This window comes from Solea senegalensis, linkage group LG8 (assembly GCF_019176455.1).
Source record: "Solea senegalensis isolate Sse05_10M linkage group LG8, IFAPA_SoseM_1, whole genome shotgun sequence".
NCBI classification, from domain to species: domain Eukaryota; kingdom Metazoa; phylum Chordata; class Actinopteri; order Pleuronectiformes; family Soleidae; genus Solea; species Solea senegalensis.
Genome location: NC_058028.1, coordinates 22,077,984 through 22,095,652, shown reverse-complemented (window position 1 = coordinate 22,095,652; position 17,669 = coordinate 22,077,984). Strand labels below are relative to the sequence as shown.

The following is a 17,669-nucleotide window of genomic DNA, read 5'->3' as shown; positions in this document are numbered from 1 at the left end:
AAGTGACTGTGACTTTACTGCCGGTGGGATTACGTGATGTCATCAAGCTCCGTGTGATGAGCCCTGCAATGCTGTGAGAGGAGGTGAACTCATGCAAAATACAGTAAAAAGAAACACCTGTGGATTATGTTTGTACAGTGGATTTTAAAACACAATTAATAGGCACTCAATTTATATATTTCTTCATTCAGCATCTCCCTTAACTATCTCCTTAAGCACATCAGCTTGATGTATTCCACTTATAAAAATAATAATAATCTACATTATTTCTTCACTAAATCCCTGAAACAAGAACAAAAATAACTGACCCAGTTTGCCTTTGTTGTTGACTTGACACCACAAAAGTGACGACAAGTATCGAGTTGTATTTGCTTACCACTTGGAGTTTGACCTGGATACAGAGGCTCCTCTTCTTGACAGCAGCCACACCTGTAGTGAAGGTTTTCCTCATGCTGGTGGCTCGTCGCAGGGCGAGCTGGGAGCTGCCCTCAAGACCAGCGATGGAGCCTGACAACACTGTGGCCCCGCTGGCCCTGCCCATGAACAGCCCACTGATGTTCTTCCTGTGGAAAAATTAAGATTAATTATGTTTAGAAGTGTCATTCAAATATCCTCTGTACTGTTACACCATCAGAAGCCTGGTCTGTTGAGACAGAGGCAGCTTTATGGACTCTGTTGACTTCAGACCAGACTGCATCAACTGCAGCCTCACATTTCTGTTCTCAGCTGATGGAGTGGAACCTGACATGGTCATTTACAGCTGTAGTTAATGCTACTCTGCTCATCAAAGTTGTATAAAGTGACCTGCTTTGCATCTCCCCCTGCTAATCTAAATGAACTAACTTCAGCAATGGATGTAAACACACATTAATGCTCATTTTCTTATGACATTTCTTTGAACATTTTGGTTAAATCTGGGATAAATATTTATGGATCAGGATTTAGTCATTAGTTATTTTCACAAACAGGGTGTGTAGGTCTACAGGTGGTCTTGAGCAGTATAAAATGTCTTTCCATCCACTTCCGTAAGCTTTGTACAACCTCAAAATAATTAATATTTATATAAAATACCTCAAACTATTAGTAAATCTTAAAAATAGTTGCAGGCCTACAATGCTGTTGAATTGTTACTATTTTGAGTCACATCGGATTTTGTTGGGACACTAAATCAAAGTGGGTAATGAATCCAGTGACCTACATTGTTTTTGTTTGGAGGGAAAAAGCCTCAGCGACAGAAATCTTAAAACTTGAGTAAAGAAAATCAAAACTAGGTGCATGGTGAGATACTTGAAGAAGTAAGACAGTAAATGTTCTGTTGTCATTTAGGTAAACCACATTTGATGATTTATCACTAACCTTTTTCAGTTCAATGGCCATTTCATTACTCTCAGTTATCAGTCTGGTCAAAAACCTATTTGCACTTGTGTTTTGACCAGTGAGAACGGTCCAAACCAAACTTGTTATTTTAACATACTTTTGGGAGTCCTGCAGCAGTGTGGCAGCGTTCTGGGCAGCAGGGTTATGTTTAGCGTGGCTCAGCCAGCCTTGAGCGTTGTACTCGACCCAATTCGTCCCGTGGCTGTGGCCGAGCAGGAAGAGGTGGGGCTTCTCTCCTCGCAGCAGCTGACTGGCACCTGCAGAGCAAAACAAACGCTTTCATTAATTTCCCACTGTAGCAAGGAGCACGCACAGCGCTGCTGATAACAAGTGAAGTGCTCGCCTTTGTTCTCTCCCTGTGCAGAGCCGTAGTAGCTGAAGAGTCTCTCCAGCATGGTTTCCTCTGAACCGCCAGGCTGAACAGCCTCCTCCTCCATCAGCCACAGAAGGCCTCGAGCCTCGTCTGTCCTGGCCAGAGTGCGGACCTGTGACGGATAAGAAGAGTCCCAAGTGTCACCTATTTTTTTTGTCTTTTTATAATCACTTGATGGAAAAAAATGCAGGCTATGGAATACAAAACAGCACGCGTTGGGCCGCACTATTCCATCTGACCCTGACTCCGGCGAAGGGAGCCCAAACCAAACCTGACAGGCCTTCTGTTTCCATTTGTTTTCAATCCTGATGCAGTTAATCTAAGCAATACGGAGTTTGTGTTTCCCTGTGACCATGGATGCTGCTCGTGTTCCGCATAAACAGACGTGTGGAAAAAACATTGTCTCAGTAGATATGAAATCAATGGTTTTCCAATAAAAAAAAACGCAATTTCAAACAATTAGCATCACTAAGACTACCATTTAATTCTTGCTTCATGTTCTGTTCTCTATGTGAATGTTACTCATACATAATGGAAACTATTTATACCTTTACATTTTAATATTTGTTTTAAAATATAAGCAAGTTAATGTTTTGTTAATTGTATGGTGATGTCCAATCAATTGCTTTAAATCTATTAGACATTGAATATTGATTTAAAGCTAAATATATATACATATATACACACATATACATATATACATATATATATATATATACATATATATATATACATATATACAGATATATATTGCAATAGCCATTGTAAAAGACTATTTTCACCTTCACAGTCCCTTGCCATCTTTTCGTAATCAGGTTCAGGTTTTGAACAGAGATTTTAAAAGTCACTCCTCTGTAGTTGGGGATTTTATATTGGCTTGTTTTTTTGTTTTTTGTTTTTTCTCTGGTAAATCAATACTGGAGAGAAATAAGCTGACACTTTGTTTATTTGGGCATCCCCGCTGAGTCATAATAGTTGAAATTGTTGCCTTCCATTTGTTCTCATGAATTTGATTTGCCAAGTAATTGTCAGACTTATTGTTACGGAGAGTATATTTCATTCTCTCTGATTGCATTGAGTTGAAAATAATATTTTCCATTCTAATTTTTAGCAGAGAGTGATATTCATTTTTTAATTATTACAGAGTTGGCGATGACTGTGGGAAATCATTGACGTCCAGCTACGACTTCTGGTCTCTCTGATTGCAAGTGCAGACATTTGATCACCACCAGTGATGAAACGGAGATTTAAATAAGAAACTGGTGTGACTGAATTTCTGTGAGGGAGTAATCAATGGCTGACGTGTACTGAGGAACAGAATGAATATCCTCCACCAGCTGCAATCCCCAGCAATCACTAATACCAAAACCACTTCCCTTTTTTGAGTCAAGGGCATTCCACAAAGCAAACACTTGGGACTATTATCCCTTGTTTATCATCTAGACGCATGTAAAGCATGTACTTATTAATGTATTAACACCAAGCTGATTAAATTTAATAGACAAAAACTGGTGCACAACAAACAAAAAGCGAGGCATTCTAACTTTTCAGCCATATTAACTTTCCCTGTTATGCTTCAGACCTTGTTAGTCTCACAACAAGTCACTAAATCACGGCTGAGTCAGCCGGTAAATTGTGTGGAAAGTCAACACATTGACGTAGAGTCACAGTAATTGGCCAGAGATGAAATGCTTGCAGATAGCAGCCATCAACAGTGACAGCATGGAAATTTCAACACTTCTTTCTCTACTAATCGATGAAACTGCAATTTCATGAGCAATTATTCTACCAAAAAGTGCAAATACAGATTCAGCAAAATCCCTATTCAGCAGAATGTGTTGGGTATTTTTTCATGCTACCAAATCAGTACCTATAGTATTAAGAAGAGAATGGCATCCATTGTCTCCCTTGTTTCGGAGTTCTTCACAGATCACCTGTGTTCATGGGAAACGAGACCCAAACAAAGCTGAAGCCAAGTGGTTTCAGTAGAATCTGGATCACAGATTTTTTACTGCTGGCATCAATAAAATGTCAAGTATAATAAGAGTTTTCTCCACTTCACTCTGTTACACAAAATAATACATCTGGAGTGCAATCAGTCTTTCCGTAAACTGGATCAAATGTCGCTTCATGTAGAAATAAGAAAACTGATCTATGAAAGAAATTGAGTTTGAGAGTGGTGAAACCATCCGATGGCCTCATGCAGCCGATTCTTTTTACGACTGCTGCTCTTTTCCTTTTCTTTTTTAAAAACATAATTCTGCACCGTAAATTCCTCTTCATTTTTAAAAACAGACTCTTAATTTAGTGTCCTTGAAAGGGATCATTTTGTCTAAATAAAGAGATTAAATGTCTTATCCGAGAAAAGGCGAGACACTGTGTACCTGCGGTGCAACTTTGAACCTTTCCCAGAGATAATTAGAGTTTGATCGCAAATTTAATTCACTTAGAACTAAAACGTGCCTCTCAATGAGGCTTTTGTGGTCCGTCACTTCTATCATTAGAGGAAAACAAAAAAAAAAAGCTTCAATACTGATTTGACTTAACATGAGAGTAGCTACAATGGCATGTCTTTTTTTCTAAAAGTTTGACTTGACATTGGCAGTCCCTGAAAAAACAACTGTAAATTCAATTGCAGGACTTTTTGAAACCACACGTGACAGTGATAAAACATCACTGCTGCAGATTTTCTGCAAAGACCTGGAACCAAACACACTCGCAGCACTATTGATTGCATTGGCCTTTGCAACAAGAAGCCAACTTATGAGCAGATAGACTGAGACCTTTTCAAGCCAACAAGAGTGAAACTGCTCACAAACTGGACCCCAATCAATAATACTGGAGTAGGAGGAATTCCAAAAACGAAATGCAGCAAATTACATTAAAATGAGCCACAAGCACCAAGAGCCAAATTAAGTGGATGGAGGCACGAGGCCTGGCACAGCATACAAATGATCAATGTCGGCTTTTTTCTCTAAGGGTAAAAATTTAATTTGACAAAATGCTGTGGGTTGTAAAAACAAATACATGGCAGACGAATAAAAATAAGACACGCGAGAGAAAACAGCGCAAATGAGCTCATCACTTTAGAGAAGGACAGCTTGTTAAAAGCTTATTTATTCAGTGTACTTCAAAGATCATCCTGGAGTCACGTTCAATCCCACAACTTTCTTGACACTACCACTAGGACATGTTTGTTTACAAGGCAAATGTGTGGTCCCAAGCGCCAAGGGGATAATCTGGAATGAATAATCCATCCCACCTGTTGTCCTCTCTCTGATCTTGCTTCGTCTTGATTTGCATTCATGTTTTTGAGGAAGGATTAAAACACTGACAATCTCTGGTAACCGCAGAAAACAACGGCACCATCACACGCACAGAGACGCACGGAAACAGACACAGCGTGGTGAGGATTCTTATGCTTACCAGAGCTTGGGTCGAGGCTTGATCGATAGCTGCTACAGACCGCGAGGTACTGCATTCTATGTCATCTAAAGCAAGCTCTATGTTTTCCTAGATGCAGGAAGGGACAAAGGCTAAGGTTAGTGATCTACAACAGAAGAGGAGTTCATCAATAAATCACAAGTGTAGCGGTTCATTTTGTTATTACTAGGCTGTAGATTGGGTTGTGTAAGTGGCTATTTGTTTGTAATGAGTGCAGTGTTTATGCAATCATTCTTATTTGTTTATGCATAGACATATAATTAAGTTCTTTTTCTACTTATTTACTTGTAGTGGTATATAACCATGCAGGGGGATTAAAAATAACTATCTGAGATTTTATCTTTCCCACACAACCACTCAATATTAACACACGTTTAAGTACATTTTCGATCAAAATGTTTTGTAAAAAACAAACCACACATTTATCTGTGTTTCCATCAAACGATATTAAGCAAATATCAAGAGTTCGTTCACCAATAGGTGGGGTTCATGTCTGAGTCACCACATGAGGATAACAAGGCACAACTTGTTGATGTAAATAAAAAGTGCCAGTGGTGTTGTTATGTGGTGGCGTTTTGTTGCTCTTTGAATGAACTACTGTCTTAATATTCAAGGAGGAGTGTTGTGGTTTTCTTGTCCCACTTCCATTGCATTACTTCTTCGCATCCCTCAAGTGTAAAAACTCTGATGCAATACTTTAAGAATTAGGTGTTTGTGTGAGCATAATGAAAATGTGCATAAACAAAGGTTGATGGAAACCTATCTTTAGTAAACCTGATTTCTCTGCATGGTTAGATGCCACAACAAGCACTTGTGGAAAAAGTGGATATAGACAGTATCTAATTAATGTGATTTTCTACATAATCTCAGAAAGGGGAGTCAACGTGCTAATGTGTGTGTAAGTTCCCTTCAGGCTAGTGTTTAATACTGTGATCTGTCAGCCTGGCAGCACCTCCTTGTATCTCTCCAGCTCCTGGACAAAGGTGCGTTCATTGAACAGGGTCTGCAGCCTCTCCTGGGTGTAGTTATGGCAGAGCTCCTCGAAGGTGGCTCCCCGCTGCTGCTGAGCCAGCCGAGGGTTCTGGAAACCCGGAGTGTCCACTATCAGCAGGGAGCACAGAGAGTGCTGGCTGGACTTAAGAGCCCTGAGGAACACAAATATATCATGAAGATGAAGATTGGACACGAGAAAGCTTTCGGTTTTTTGTTATCTACAATCCAAAGATATTACATTTACAAAAGGTGCAAAAAGGAGAAAATCAGTTTCTGATTAAACCGATCCACTACACAACCGAACAAATATAAAACTTGTGAACATAATAAAGGAAAGTTTGTGTGCATAGTAATAACTTAGAAATAAGATTATTTCCTTTATGCAAATGCAAACACTTTCCTTTCATGAAAAGAAATAGCCGAGGTTTATTTTCCATGTCAGTGGTTCTATAGCGCTTTAAATTTAGATTTTGTTTGTTTCATTTGCTCGTTTTTATACTCAAGTGATCCAGCCGAAATGAATGCTAATATCTGGGATACATTCATAAAGGGTGTGTAAACTGTAATGATCAATATTGTTTGGAAAAGTTCGGGCAAACTTCTATAATGTGATGATTTCTGGGGTGAACAAACATAAACATAAATAAAAAACACCCTGCAGGACACAGACATTAAAAAAACATGAGCCTTTCTTCAAACGCTAAGTGAAGTTGTGAGGCAGCCAGCAGCATAAGAAGCACTGCACTGAGTAAAGTGTGGAGAGAAAAGAAAGATAAATGTGAAAGTCTCCTGATTAAATCTGACATCTGTGAGTATCGCCTTGTGTGCAGGGTTTCTAAAAGAACTGCAGCCGACGACGTTGAGACAGAGGCGCAGGGGGGAAAAAAGGAAATTAACTACAAACAAGTGAAAGGGCACACTGGCTTCACAGCCACCTGTGTAATATTGACACAACTGAAGTGTTGAAATGTTGAAGTGAAACCTGAAAGAAGAATTTTAAAAACTGCACATCTTTAGAGTAGATGGAAGAAAATATCCAATAAGTTTATACAGTTTTATTCACATATACTTTTTTTTTAAGTTTACAACTTTCATTGATTTTTTTTCGTAACAAAATTGTGGTTTTAAATTGCAGTGACTTGTGGTGCATCACAAAAGGCAGAAGTAAAGTAATATTAGGTGAAATGTTGTTATTCTGCCTCTGTTTGGTCTACAGCAGCAGCAGCAGCAGTGCAGGGGTGGGTCTGTGCAAGAACAATTTACCCCATCAAACTGCTGAATAAGTGTTTTTCTGTGCAGGAGAATTCACTTAAGAAACTTTTTGTAGACACTACTTTGTGTTTTCAGTCACTACGTCCTCTTTGCAGTCGTCTCACTTTACTCGTGTAATGTTGCTGTTGCCTCCGACTGTCCTGACATCAAATGAATCACTTCCTCTAACGCAGCACGGGAATGGACATTTGTTTGTATTTAAAAAGTTAGACACTTAAGTGAGCGTTAACTCATAAAAATGACATCAAAGTAAACGGAACAATTTGGTTTTACATTTGAGGGTGAATATTGTGTGGTCTGACCTGTTAATGAGAGAAATGACAAGAGTGAAGAGCTCCGAGTAGAGTCCTGATGCCATGGCCTCCAAACACTCCAGAGCTGTGACCTTAGAGCCTAAAACAGAAGGGCAGACGCAGGGAGGGAGGCGTTAGTAACAAGCTCAAGAACTGCTTTACAGATGGTTGAAAAGCGTTGGAACAAACAAACAAGGATCAAAAACAACTCCTCCAGGCTACATTTCTGTCTTATTGAAGCCAAAAAAAAAGAAAAGGAGCTGAGCTGAAAAGAAGCTGAAAATCATGTTGTGTGAATAGACCCAAGTCTCATTTATAACATGCTTTGAACCATTTTTTTACAGAACAAAGTAAGTTCATGGTACCATTTAGGAGCCACTATCCAAAGAAATCCAAAGATTGGCACAAAATCGTTAAGTGTATACCAGGCTTTAAGTTGTCCTCCTCAGTGTTGGACAACCATAGCTGAACACAACAGATTTGAATGAAAAAACACAAGGAAATTAAATATGCTGCCGTTTGAGCTCTACCTGAGCTGTCGCCTTGGCCGCTCTCGTCCTGTGCTCCTCTGAATGAGGTGGAATGCTGCAGTCCTTTGGCCTGGTGCTTGAAGATAGAAGAGGACAGCTCCTCCAAGGTACAGCCCAGCAGGTAGGCTGCTTTCTGGGCCCATTCATGACGGGCAAACTGCCGACGTCCAACTAAAAATCAAGAGAGAAAATGTGTTTTAAATACAGCAAAAAAGGCTCTGAGGCGGAGATAAGAGAAAGATGACAGACACGGACACATGGAAAGTGTGGAGGATAAATGGGCTAAATGAAGAAGGCATTTGAACACTGTAAGAAAACGTGTGTGTGTGTGGTTTCTGTTGAGATGCATCGTGGTTTTGCTTTTCCGGAACCAGAGCTAACACAAACTGAAAACACGCTATAAATGAACAAACAGAGTATCGACCACAGCATTGGCATTTAATCCCGAGAAGAATGTCTCATGGCAGGTCTGTACGGTTCAACCAAAACAGACATTTCTCTCTCCTGCTGACAGAAGCGGACAGCACTGTGAGACTAGGTGAAAACTGACAGCTGAGCTGTTTGGAGTTTTGTCATCAGCAGAGCAGTTACACTCACTGAGCATTTTATAAGAAACACCCAAACACCACTCATTTATCTATCTAGTCAGTCAACCATCAGGTGGAGCTGTGCACATCACATACTGTATCAGAATGGATATAAATATTACCTCAGTTACTGTGATGTGATTGTCAGTGATGTTGTTTTCTGAAAGGGTTGACCTCCTAAAACTTTCATCAAACAAATGTCTCTGAAGAGTTTTTACTCAGAATGGATCCAAAGTCAAACAAAAGCCATCCAGAGAGCAGCAGCTCAGAATGTTTATACGAGGTCTGAAAGGGATCATTGTCACAACGTCCAAGTAGCACGGTGGTTTATGGAACATGAAAAGTAGCTGCCATCAGCCATGCACTGAACTCTGGAGATTATGTGTGCGTTCGGGCTGAATTTGAGGAGACAAAGGTCTGCAGATTCTTCTGCCAGCTCTGTGGCATAATCCTTGGTTAATGTCCAAGTGAGCTCTGGAGAATCCACAGCGAGTGAAAGGGTGAGTGTCCAGCAAGTTTAAGATCCCTCTGAAGATGGATCTGCTGTCGTTAATGTGTTTCACACTCAACATATAAAGACCAGGATCTCTGGACATTACTCAGAGTTCATATCGTTGCTAACGACATCCAAAACGGAGAATGTTTGACAGCAAATCTGTTGTAAATCACAATGTTATCAGATGAAGGGTGCACCCGATTCTTGGAAAATGATATCTATATATAGATTCCAATATTTCATTATTTCAGCTGTGATTTAACAAATTACAGTGTCAGCCTTTCTCCTTCCATTGTGGTCGTGATGGTGACTGACACACTAAAAACATACATTTAAAAAAAAAACTGAGTTGTAATATCATGACATTTTGTTATGAACAATTCATCATGAGTCATTTATTTTCTGTGTTGATAAGGTCTGCGTAAAGACGATGGGGAACATCAAAAGGTTCCAACTGTGAGAAGTAAATGACTTTTAATTTCAATTTAAAAAGTCAGATTAATAATGATTCCATTGCCATTGATGGCTGATGCCTTAAGCAGGTGATATTAGGTGAATACTCGCCATTATATACCAAATTCTTTAGTGGCAATATCTGCAGAGAACTCTTTGACTCGTACCTAACGCTGTGTCCTCTATTATTCATGCGGTACAAAGTTATGTGGCACTAACATAGTCACATCCTGCATTTCAAATAGATATTCTCATACAGCAGCCTGAATGGAATATATTAACCTTATTGTGTCCATCATTATCATGAGGCTAAATGACTTTTCCGGTATCTTACCTGACGAGTTGATCACAGAACTTGGTGCTGTACTCACCAATTTCAGATACATTAATCATGCAAACCATCAACAAGCCTGTCAAAAAAAACGTGACACTTACTATATTACACGTATTACATGTCATTTAGCAGACGCTTTTATCCAAAGCGACTTACAATGGAATAGAGTACAGTCAGCGAGGGGTGGAATCGAACTTGCGACCATGATGTTTTTCGCACTTAGGGTACTGGTCTTAACCACTGAGCCACTCCACCACTTACTGACGTAACGCCAATGAAACAGTACAGCTTTAAATTTGAAACAAAATATCTGCGTTACACACCGAGAGTTTTAAGGCCACGCATACGCATACCCATTAGGTACGCCTGCCATATCTCGTGTCAGCCTGTAGGGGCAGTACAGTGGCAGTGTGGACAATGCGGCTGAGCTAATCTACGATCCAATAAACTAGCCACAACAGAACAGCAATCATTTTCTCTACTGTGAGTCCCTCTCTGTGGTTTGCCCCCTAGTGGCAAACACCAGTAATATGCTTAATAATGGGATTCAACATGCACAGTGCAGAGCAAATATGTATAACAACTGTGGTCATGACCCATCTGCTCGTTCCGCAATGCACGGCTAAACAGCAAGTATATCTCTGGTCGAAGAGCTTCCAAAAACATAATAGTAACCATTACAGATCATCATAAGTAACTGGAGGCATTCAAAAACCGAATATTTAATTTTTCTAAGACAGGTGTTGGTGAGCACACTAAAAACAAAATGTAAGAACTCAGATTTAGACTAATCACTGTTCATCATAGCCTGACTCTGGCAAAACATCTCCATTTGGCCTGAAGACAATTTAAAAGCCCAACGCGTTCGACCGAACCATGGCGACATGACAGCCCGCAGAGCCAGCCAATCAGAGAGCGGAGTCAACAGGAGCCAGTGCCAAGAAAAGAAATTCAAAGGGGGCACGTGCAGTAAGCCGAGAAATACGAGTCCTGTGGGAGAAAGTCAAAACACTAACGAGAGAAGTGAAAATTAACAAGCTTCACTTTCTTTTAAGAATGTGTTGTAGGGTGACATGTGGGCGAAAAGCAGAGGCGTCAGAGAGAGAGAGAGAGGTTTTCAAAGGGACAGCTACGTTCTGACGCCTGTGATTTTCATCTCACAGAAACAAAAAAAAAAGAGTGAGACAGGGAGAACAGACATGACACAAACACAAAAACATACATGCAGGAGTGAAGGGATGAGGAGGATAAAGAGAAGCAGGAACAAAGAAGAACGCTAATGACATGTTGCCTGGGAAGAATGATAAAGGCATTAAGTGCGAAACAAGAGAGGCTCTGAAAGAAAGTCTTAAGTGAAAAACAGTCAACAACTTGTTTCAGTGTTTCCATTACCTTCATCTCCGTCTGTGTTTGATAGGGCGCAGCATGCAAACATGCAAGTAAAGGGAAGAGGTTAGAAAAAAAAAACACAGTTCATGAATTCATCAAGTTACAGTTGCAGGAAAGAGTAAACAGTCAACAACCGGGACGATCCACCATCATGCTTTAGGAGAGCGAGAGAAATTAGACATGTAATTGAATAATTAACTGGATTTTTTTTTCAATAGAACTGTGTGTATTTTGGTTTGTGGGCTTCTGAGCATGTTGTCTTTTTAAGTTTTGGAAAACACTGGACCAAACCACAATTCAGTTAATCGATGATATAGAGAATGATGAACTCATCAATAAAAAAAATGACTTGCAGAACTAGCAGAAACCAATGGAATGGTACTGTGTGGGTTGGCTGGCATCCTTCTTTGAGAAGGACGATTAACTCAACTGAAATAACATCCTTTGAGTCAAAAGGAACAGGCAGCACAGACTCAGGACTTTCACAATCCCAGAGCTGTTGTGCTTTTAAAGCTTAAAGTAAGTTTCTTTTTGTCTAAAGACTATTATCACACTGAAACAGGTGTGGGAAAACTATATATCTAGTCTCAGACGAGGTGTGCAGAGGATTTCAGTTGGGGAGGCAAGAAGCACGATTGAAAGTTATTCAACGGAACCATGGAAAACATTCCTGTGTATGTTTTCCATTCATTTCCTTCTTTGTATTCATTTGTTTCCGAGTATAATCGTGCTGTGCTCTCCTGCAGCGCTTTATAGCAGAGGAGGGCCACTTTGCCTTAAACCACCACCTCAGCGAATATTACAGCAAAAAAATGCAAGTTTATAAGACGGCATCAACGTTATAGACACTACCTCACACAGGTCATTGCACTAAGTGCGGTGATAGTTTAAGTCTTCATCTAACTAAAGTGGCTGTCGCATTTGACCCAGGAGTGACTGTCGATTTTCTCTTTAGTATAGTAACTGCAGACAACAGCCAGAAATTTGGGGGAAAAGGGGATTATGAGTGCAAAGTAATAGTGTTGCCTTTGTTATCTTAAAATAAGACGACAAAGCTGATTACTGCACTCATGTTCTGGTTATATGGCAACAGTTGATGTCTTTTCTTTACAGACTGTGCTTTTAATGTGACACTTAAGATTTAAGGATCGATAGTTTAAGGTATACTAGATACAGACGGACAGATTTGACTTCTTTTGTTTTCTTTTTCAGATATATTCAGATCCAGTGATTTTATCTGATCGGTTCATCCCTGCTTTCAGCTTTTCAAAATCACAATGATCCTGTGCTGAGAAAAAAACAATACCAAATGAAAAGCCTGGTAGATACACAGTGGGTCTAACCAGTGCTTTTGTGGCTTCTTTTTCACTGGTTGTTACCTGAGGACTGAGAGAACAATTTGTGTAATTTGACCCCTTATTATGACACACTCTGTAGGCCACAAAATAAAAAAACAATCTGTTTCAAAACAGCACCATGCTGCCACCAGTGATGGCTGTCATAACGGTCCGCATGTCCACGGGGAGTGTGTGCATTCAAATGTCAAGTCTGACACCTAGTGGCAATTAGGAGAAAGTCAACTCCTTGCTGCTGATGTCATGTCTGCACAGTTTATTATGATTTGAGCAGGGTTATGTAGTCTGGACACAGAAAATAAGAATTATGTCTTGTCCTTCAGGAAAACACAGCTGTCTTTAAAATGTCCAATTAGTTGTATTTAGGATCAGAGCCAGGTTTGTTCACTTTTTCATGAAAGACGCTGTTGTTGGACTTGACTGTGTCTGTGTGGATTTATCCGTCTTTCTCTATTGTAATGTGATAATGTGGTTTTGTGTTGCCATTGTTAAAGCTGCCTGTGCTTAACATCGTTTTGTATTAACAGCCTGCATTGTCTCTCACTTTGGGTGACGCTAATGAAGTGTGAATTTAATTAAAAGTCTTGACAAATGAATGGACTTAACATCGCATTGAGTTTTTTCTTTGTATTCCTTTCCATGAAAATCCACCACATTGGGATGCTTTAATGAAAGTGGATGTAACACAGTTATCCGTTATCGGAGTCTCTTTTGTTACAATGCAATAGGTGGTGTGGAGTTTTGTTTCCCTTTGGTTGATTTAAAATGTCAAAAAAACATTCAAATGTTTGTAAAAAAAATAATGTTTAGGTTTCTTTCTGACCATCAGTGTATTTTTTTTCTACTTTAATATATAAGAATTTTTCAAAAGACTAACAAGAATAAAATAAAAACTTGTGTGACTATAACAACTAACCTTTATAACGCCAAATATGCTGTATAGTCTAATGCAGTCATTCCCAGAGACTGGGCTTGGAACCCACAGAGATTTTGTCTCCAAATATATTTGCATAATTCCATCCAACATTTAACTTGACATTTCTCTGTATATGTTTTTGATAGAATGTATAAAATAAAGTTGTGATTTGGATATGTCCGGTTCATTATCATGTGAGTAGGTTGTTACAGAGATGACAGTATGTGAACAGGGTCACAATAGTTTGTGATCTTTGAAAAGTGAGTTCTTACAGTCCACTGATCTGATATATATATAGGCTTAATTTTAAAAAACTTAGATTTAAAAATCAGTCAGCAGGTGTAAACCTTTGTGCTTATTTGCAGTCAAACTTGCAAATAAAGTGAATAAAAGTAATTAAGTTTTCACTGTATTCTCTCGTGTTAAAAGCAGAGCAACTGTCTTAACACCTGTGAGAGGCAAAGTAGAGAACTACATGCAAACACGTGATGAGTTTCAAGGTCTTTTCAAATGTAATGGTCAGAACAGTATCTTTCTATCAGTCAGTGGATTGTGATCTGGTACCTTTAGTGGCTCCTGCAGCTCCCAGGTGGTAAATAGCTCCCAGGATGAGCCAAAGGGCCTTTTGCTCATCACCAGAGATTCCCAGCACTTTCATGGCTGCCTGCAACTTGGTGAACTGCTGCGAGGCTCGCTGCTTGTCCTCAGGCTGGAGGAGATGAGATCAAACTTTACTCCATCGACCTCCATCTAACCACTTATCCATCAACGTACGCATGTTGAGGCTGATGTTATGGTATAGATTAAGGGTTGAATATAATCACGTAGCAAGTGTTTTACTACTTGCTCACATATCTGTTGACATTGACTGGATGTAATACAAATTCTTTTAAAAAATTATTTAATTTCAGGTAAACTTACCTTAGACTGTGGTACGATCCCAAACGTGCTGTTCTCAGCCAGATGGTTAAAGTGCAGCTCCGTTCTGGAAAGAGAGGAGGAAGATACTTGGATCAGTGACCAGTGAAATGCTGAGGTATGCAGAGTGCTGCTAATTCAACTTAATTTAATGCTATTTAACCGTGGCGCATATTTATAATGTTGTGTCTTGTTTGTTTTAAAATTCGGTTATGCTTACACACAGTGACAATAAAGAATTCTTGAATCTCTCGAATCTTGAAGTTTTCAATGTCATTTCATTTCATGTGGCATGTGTTTGTTAAGTGACCCATTGATTCTGTCCTGACTGAATATTTGCTGATAAAAACACTGAATAATTAGATGATTTGATAAAGACATAATATGGTCAATAAAACCTTATGATAACTGAACTCCAGCAAGACAAAAACAAATGATCTGTGTCAAAACAATCCAGACTACAGGTACTCTACCTTATTTGTAACATCACACAGGATACACAACTAATCCTGGCACATTTTTGCTCATATTGCCCACGACAGGAAATGAAAAAGTGATTTTGTTGATTAAGAGGCTTTGGCGGAGTCACCTGAGAGTGCTGTCAGCTCCTGCCATCATGTAGTAGAAAATGTTGAAGGCAGATTCTCCCTCAGGTCGTCTGCTCACCCTCAGTTTCTCCAGCAGCATCGTCTAAACAGCAGCACACAACAGGAGTCAGAGAGTGATGGTATACAGGTTAAACTGTGAGTGCAGTGCCGTGAGAGGATGCCAGAGTTGAGACTGTTTCAATTTTATTTTGCAAATATTTCTGTTTTATTTGAGTCACAGTGACTTTGAAGAAAAGGGAATGGTGTGGATGGTGATAGTTTTTGTGCATTTTATTTGTATAACCTGGATGGAGGCCGAGGCCACCTGCCCAGCCTGGTCAAAGTCAAGAGACACCACATGGGAGAAGTGGCTGGCGTTGGTGTTCATAGCAGTGGAGCTGTTGCCAAAAGCCTCTAGGATGGTGTAAACAGCCTGCCATTTCTCAGCTGTGCCAAAAGAGAAAGAAAGAACAAACACAATGCCAAAAATTATTACACATACATATGATGCTCTTACAGTATGTGTGCAGCAGCTAATTATACACAGAAATGATCCTACAATGAATACAACACCAGGGTGACCAAAAGTGTGAACATGCAATTTAACATGGCTTTATTTGCATTTTTTACCAAACCATAACCATGACCTTTCAATGACTTTGAAGCAATTTTCCTAAAACAAGAATAAAAATATTTGTGAAAATCCATCCATCCATCCATCAATCCTTTATCTACCACTTCACCCTCCACCGGAGGGTTGCGGGGGGTGCTGTGCCAATCTCAGCTGACATAGGGCGATAGGCGAGGTACACCCTGGACAGTTTGCCAGTCCATCGCAGGGCCACACATAGAGAGAAACAACCATTCACTCTCAGAGCTATGGTCAATTTAGAGTAACCAATATTAACAGGGACAACATGCAATCTCCATGCAGAAATGCCCTTGTTCCAACCGGGGCTCAAATCTGGGTCTTCTCGCTGCAGAGGCAAGAGTACTAACCACTACACCAACCGTGTGGCCCCTTTGTGAAAATGAATTATATAATAATTTAACTACAATAACGACAAGCTATATGGTTCAATTCAAAATAAACCTGTATATATACATAATGTAATGCCAATGCAGAGATCAGAGATAGTCAAGTGATGGCAGATCTGGGAATTGCAATATTCACATTCCTTAATTCCTGACTGTAGGAAGACACAACATATGTACATTACCCTGCTTTATCTGTCTGTGACATCACAACACAAACTCCCTATCAGCTTCATCAGTTCATCATATGCCTCGCCATAAAAAAGTAAACTAATTTACTGTGCGAAACACGCATAGCCATGTGTGATTAATGTGCAGTGGCTACACTGTAGGATTTATTAAACACTCGATCTTGTGAGTGCTGCTGGAAATTAACTGCCGTACTTGGACCGGCTACTGGAGCACAACAAACAACTTGTTCCAACTCAGATGCAGTATCAGCTTAAAGGTGCTTAACTATAAAATACCTCTGTTGAGTGGAGGAGGATAAAAGTAAAATACTGCTGCAGTGTCTTCACTCTTGTCTAGATAGTAAAACTTAATGGCATGATTCATTAAATAGGAATTTTTCTTTAAGAAACTCAACAGAGAGAGTAGACAGAATACTCTGCACACTGCCATACATGTATCTCATGTTGAGCATAAAAACATTGCAAGTGCAGTGTAGGATTTAGTGGTGATGGCGTTTTATTCTGCCTAAAGGCCACTGTAGTTTTTAATGTACACTTGAATGAAGGTGACGCAAAAGGTTTTCAGAAGGATAAAATATGCATCTTCACCCCTAGATGCCACTACATCCAATGTCCTAAGTGATCAAGTCAAGTTCAGTCTCATTAGGGGGTTTTCTTGCATCATTAAAAAAAGCTATGTCACTCTGTCCTCTTTCTGCCCCAACCACCCTCTTCTGTGTCTGCAGGCTCACCAGAGAAGATTTTGCCTGTGCTTCCTGCGATGGAGACCAGATACTGGAGCAAGTGCTGACAGTTGGTGGTCTTGCCACTGCCAGACTTGCCCAGCAGCACGATCGACTGATCCTGCCGGGTGGTGAGTAGGTTGCGATAGGCCGACTGAGCCACGGAGTAGATGTGAGGAGCCGAGTCCTCGCGCCGACAGCCTTTGAACATGTGCATAACCTGATGGGAGCAGGAGATACAGCGGGAGGAGGAGACACAAGAGAAGCACATGTGTTTAGATACGGCACTCAGCTGTAGATTGCCCACAAACTTGGAAGAAACACAAAGACTGTAGTTGCAGGAAGAAAAAAAAAAACAGGAAATCACGGAACACTCAATCAAATACGTAGTCAATTGGTTATCC

The 17,669-nt window shown here is 39.9% G+C and overlaps 1 protein-coding gene across 5 annotated transcripts in view; it reads right to left on the bottom strand.

Annotated features, from left to right (window-relative positions):
- Positions 1–17,669, bottom strand: part of LOC122773623 (unconventional myosin-XVIIIa-like) — a 76,540-nt gene that overhangs the window by 54,760 nt on the left and 4,111 nt on the right. For all 5 annotated transcript variants that reach the window (XM_044032421.1, XM_044032423.1, XM_044032422.1 and 2 more), the window contains exons 5-17: positions 17,275–17,485; positions 15,622–15,764; positions 15,320–15,420; positions 14,734–14,797; positions 14,377–14,521; positions 11,545–11,556; positions 8,283–8,453; positions 7,762–7,852; positions 6,147–6,339; positions 5,177–5,263; positions 1,721–1,862; positions 1,475–1,634; positions 377–563 (exon numbers count right to left, since the gene is read on the bottom strand). In XM_044032421.1, coding sequence (XP_043888356.1) covers positions 377–563; positions 1,475–1,634; positions 1,721–1,862; positions 5,177–5,263; positions 6,147–6,339; positions 7,762–7,852; positions 8,283–8,453; positions 11,545–11,556; positions 14,377–14,521; positions 14,734–14,797; positions 15,320–15,420; positions 15,622–15,764; positions 17,275–17,485 — 1,707 coding nt within the window. The remainder of the gene's footprint in view (positions 1–376; positions 564–1,474; positions 1,635–1,720; positions 1,863–5,176; positions 5,264–6,146; positions 6,340–7,761; positions 7,853–8,282; positions 8,454–11,544; positions 11,557–14,376; positions 14,522–14,733; positions 14,798–15,319; positions 15,421–15,621; positions 15,765–17,274; positions 17,486–17,669) is intronic.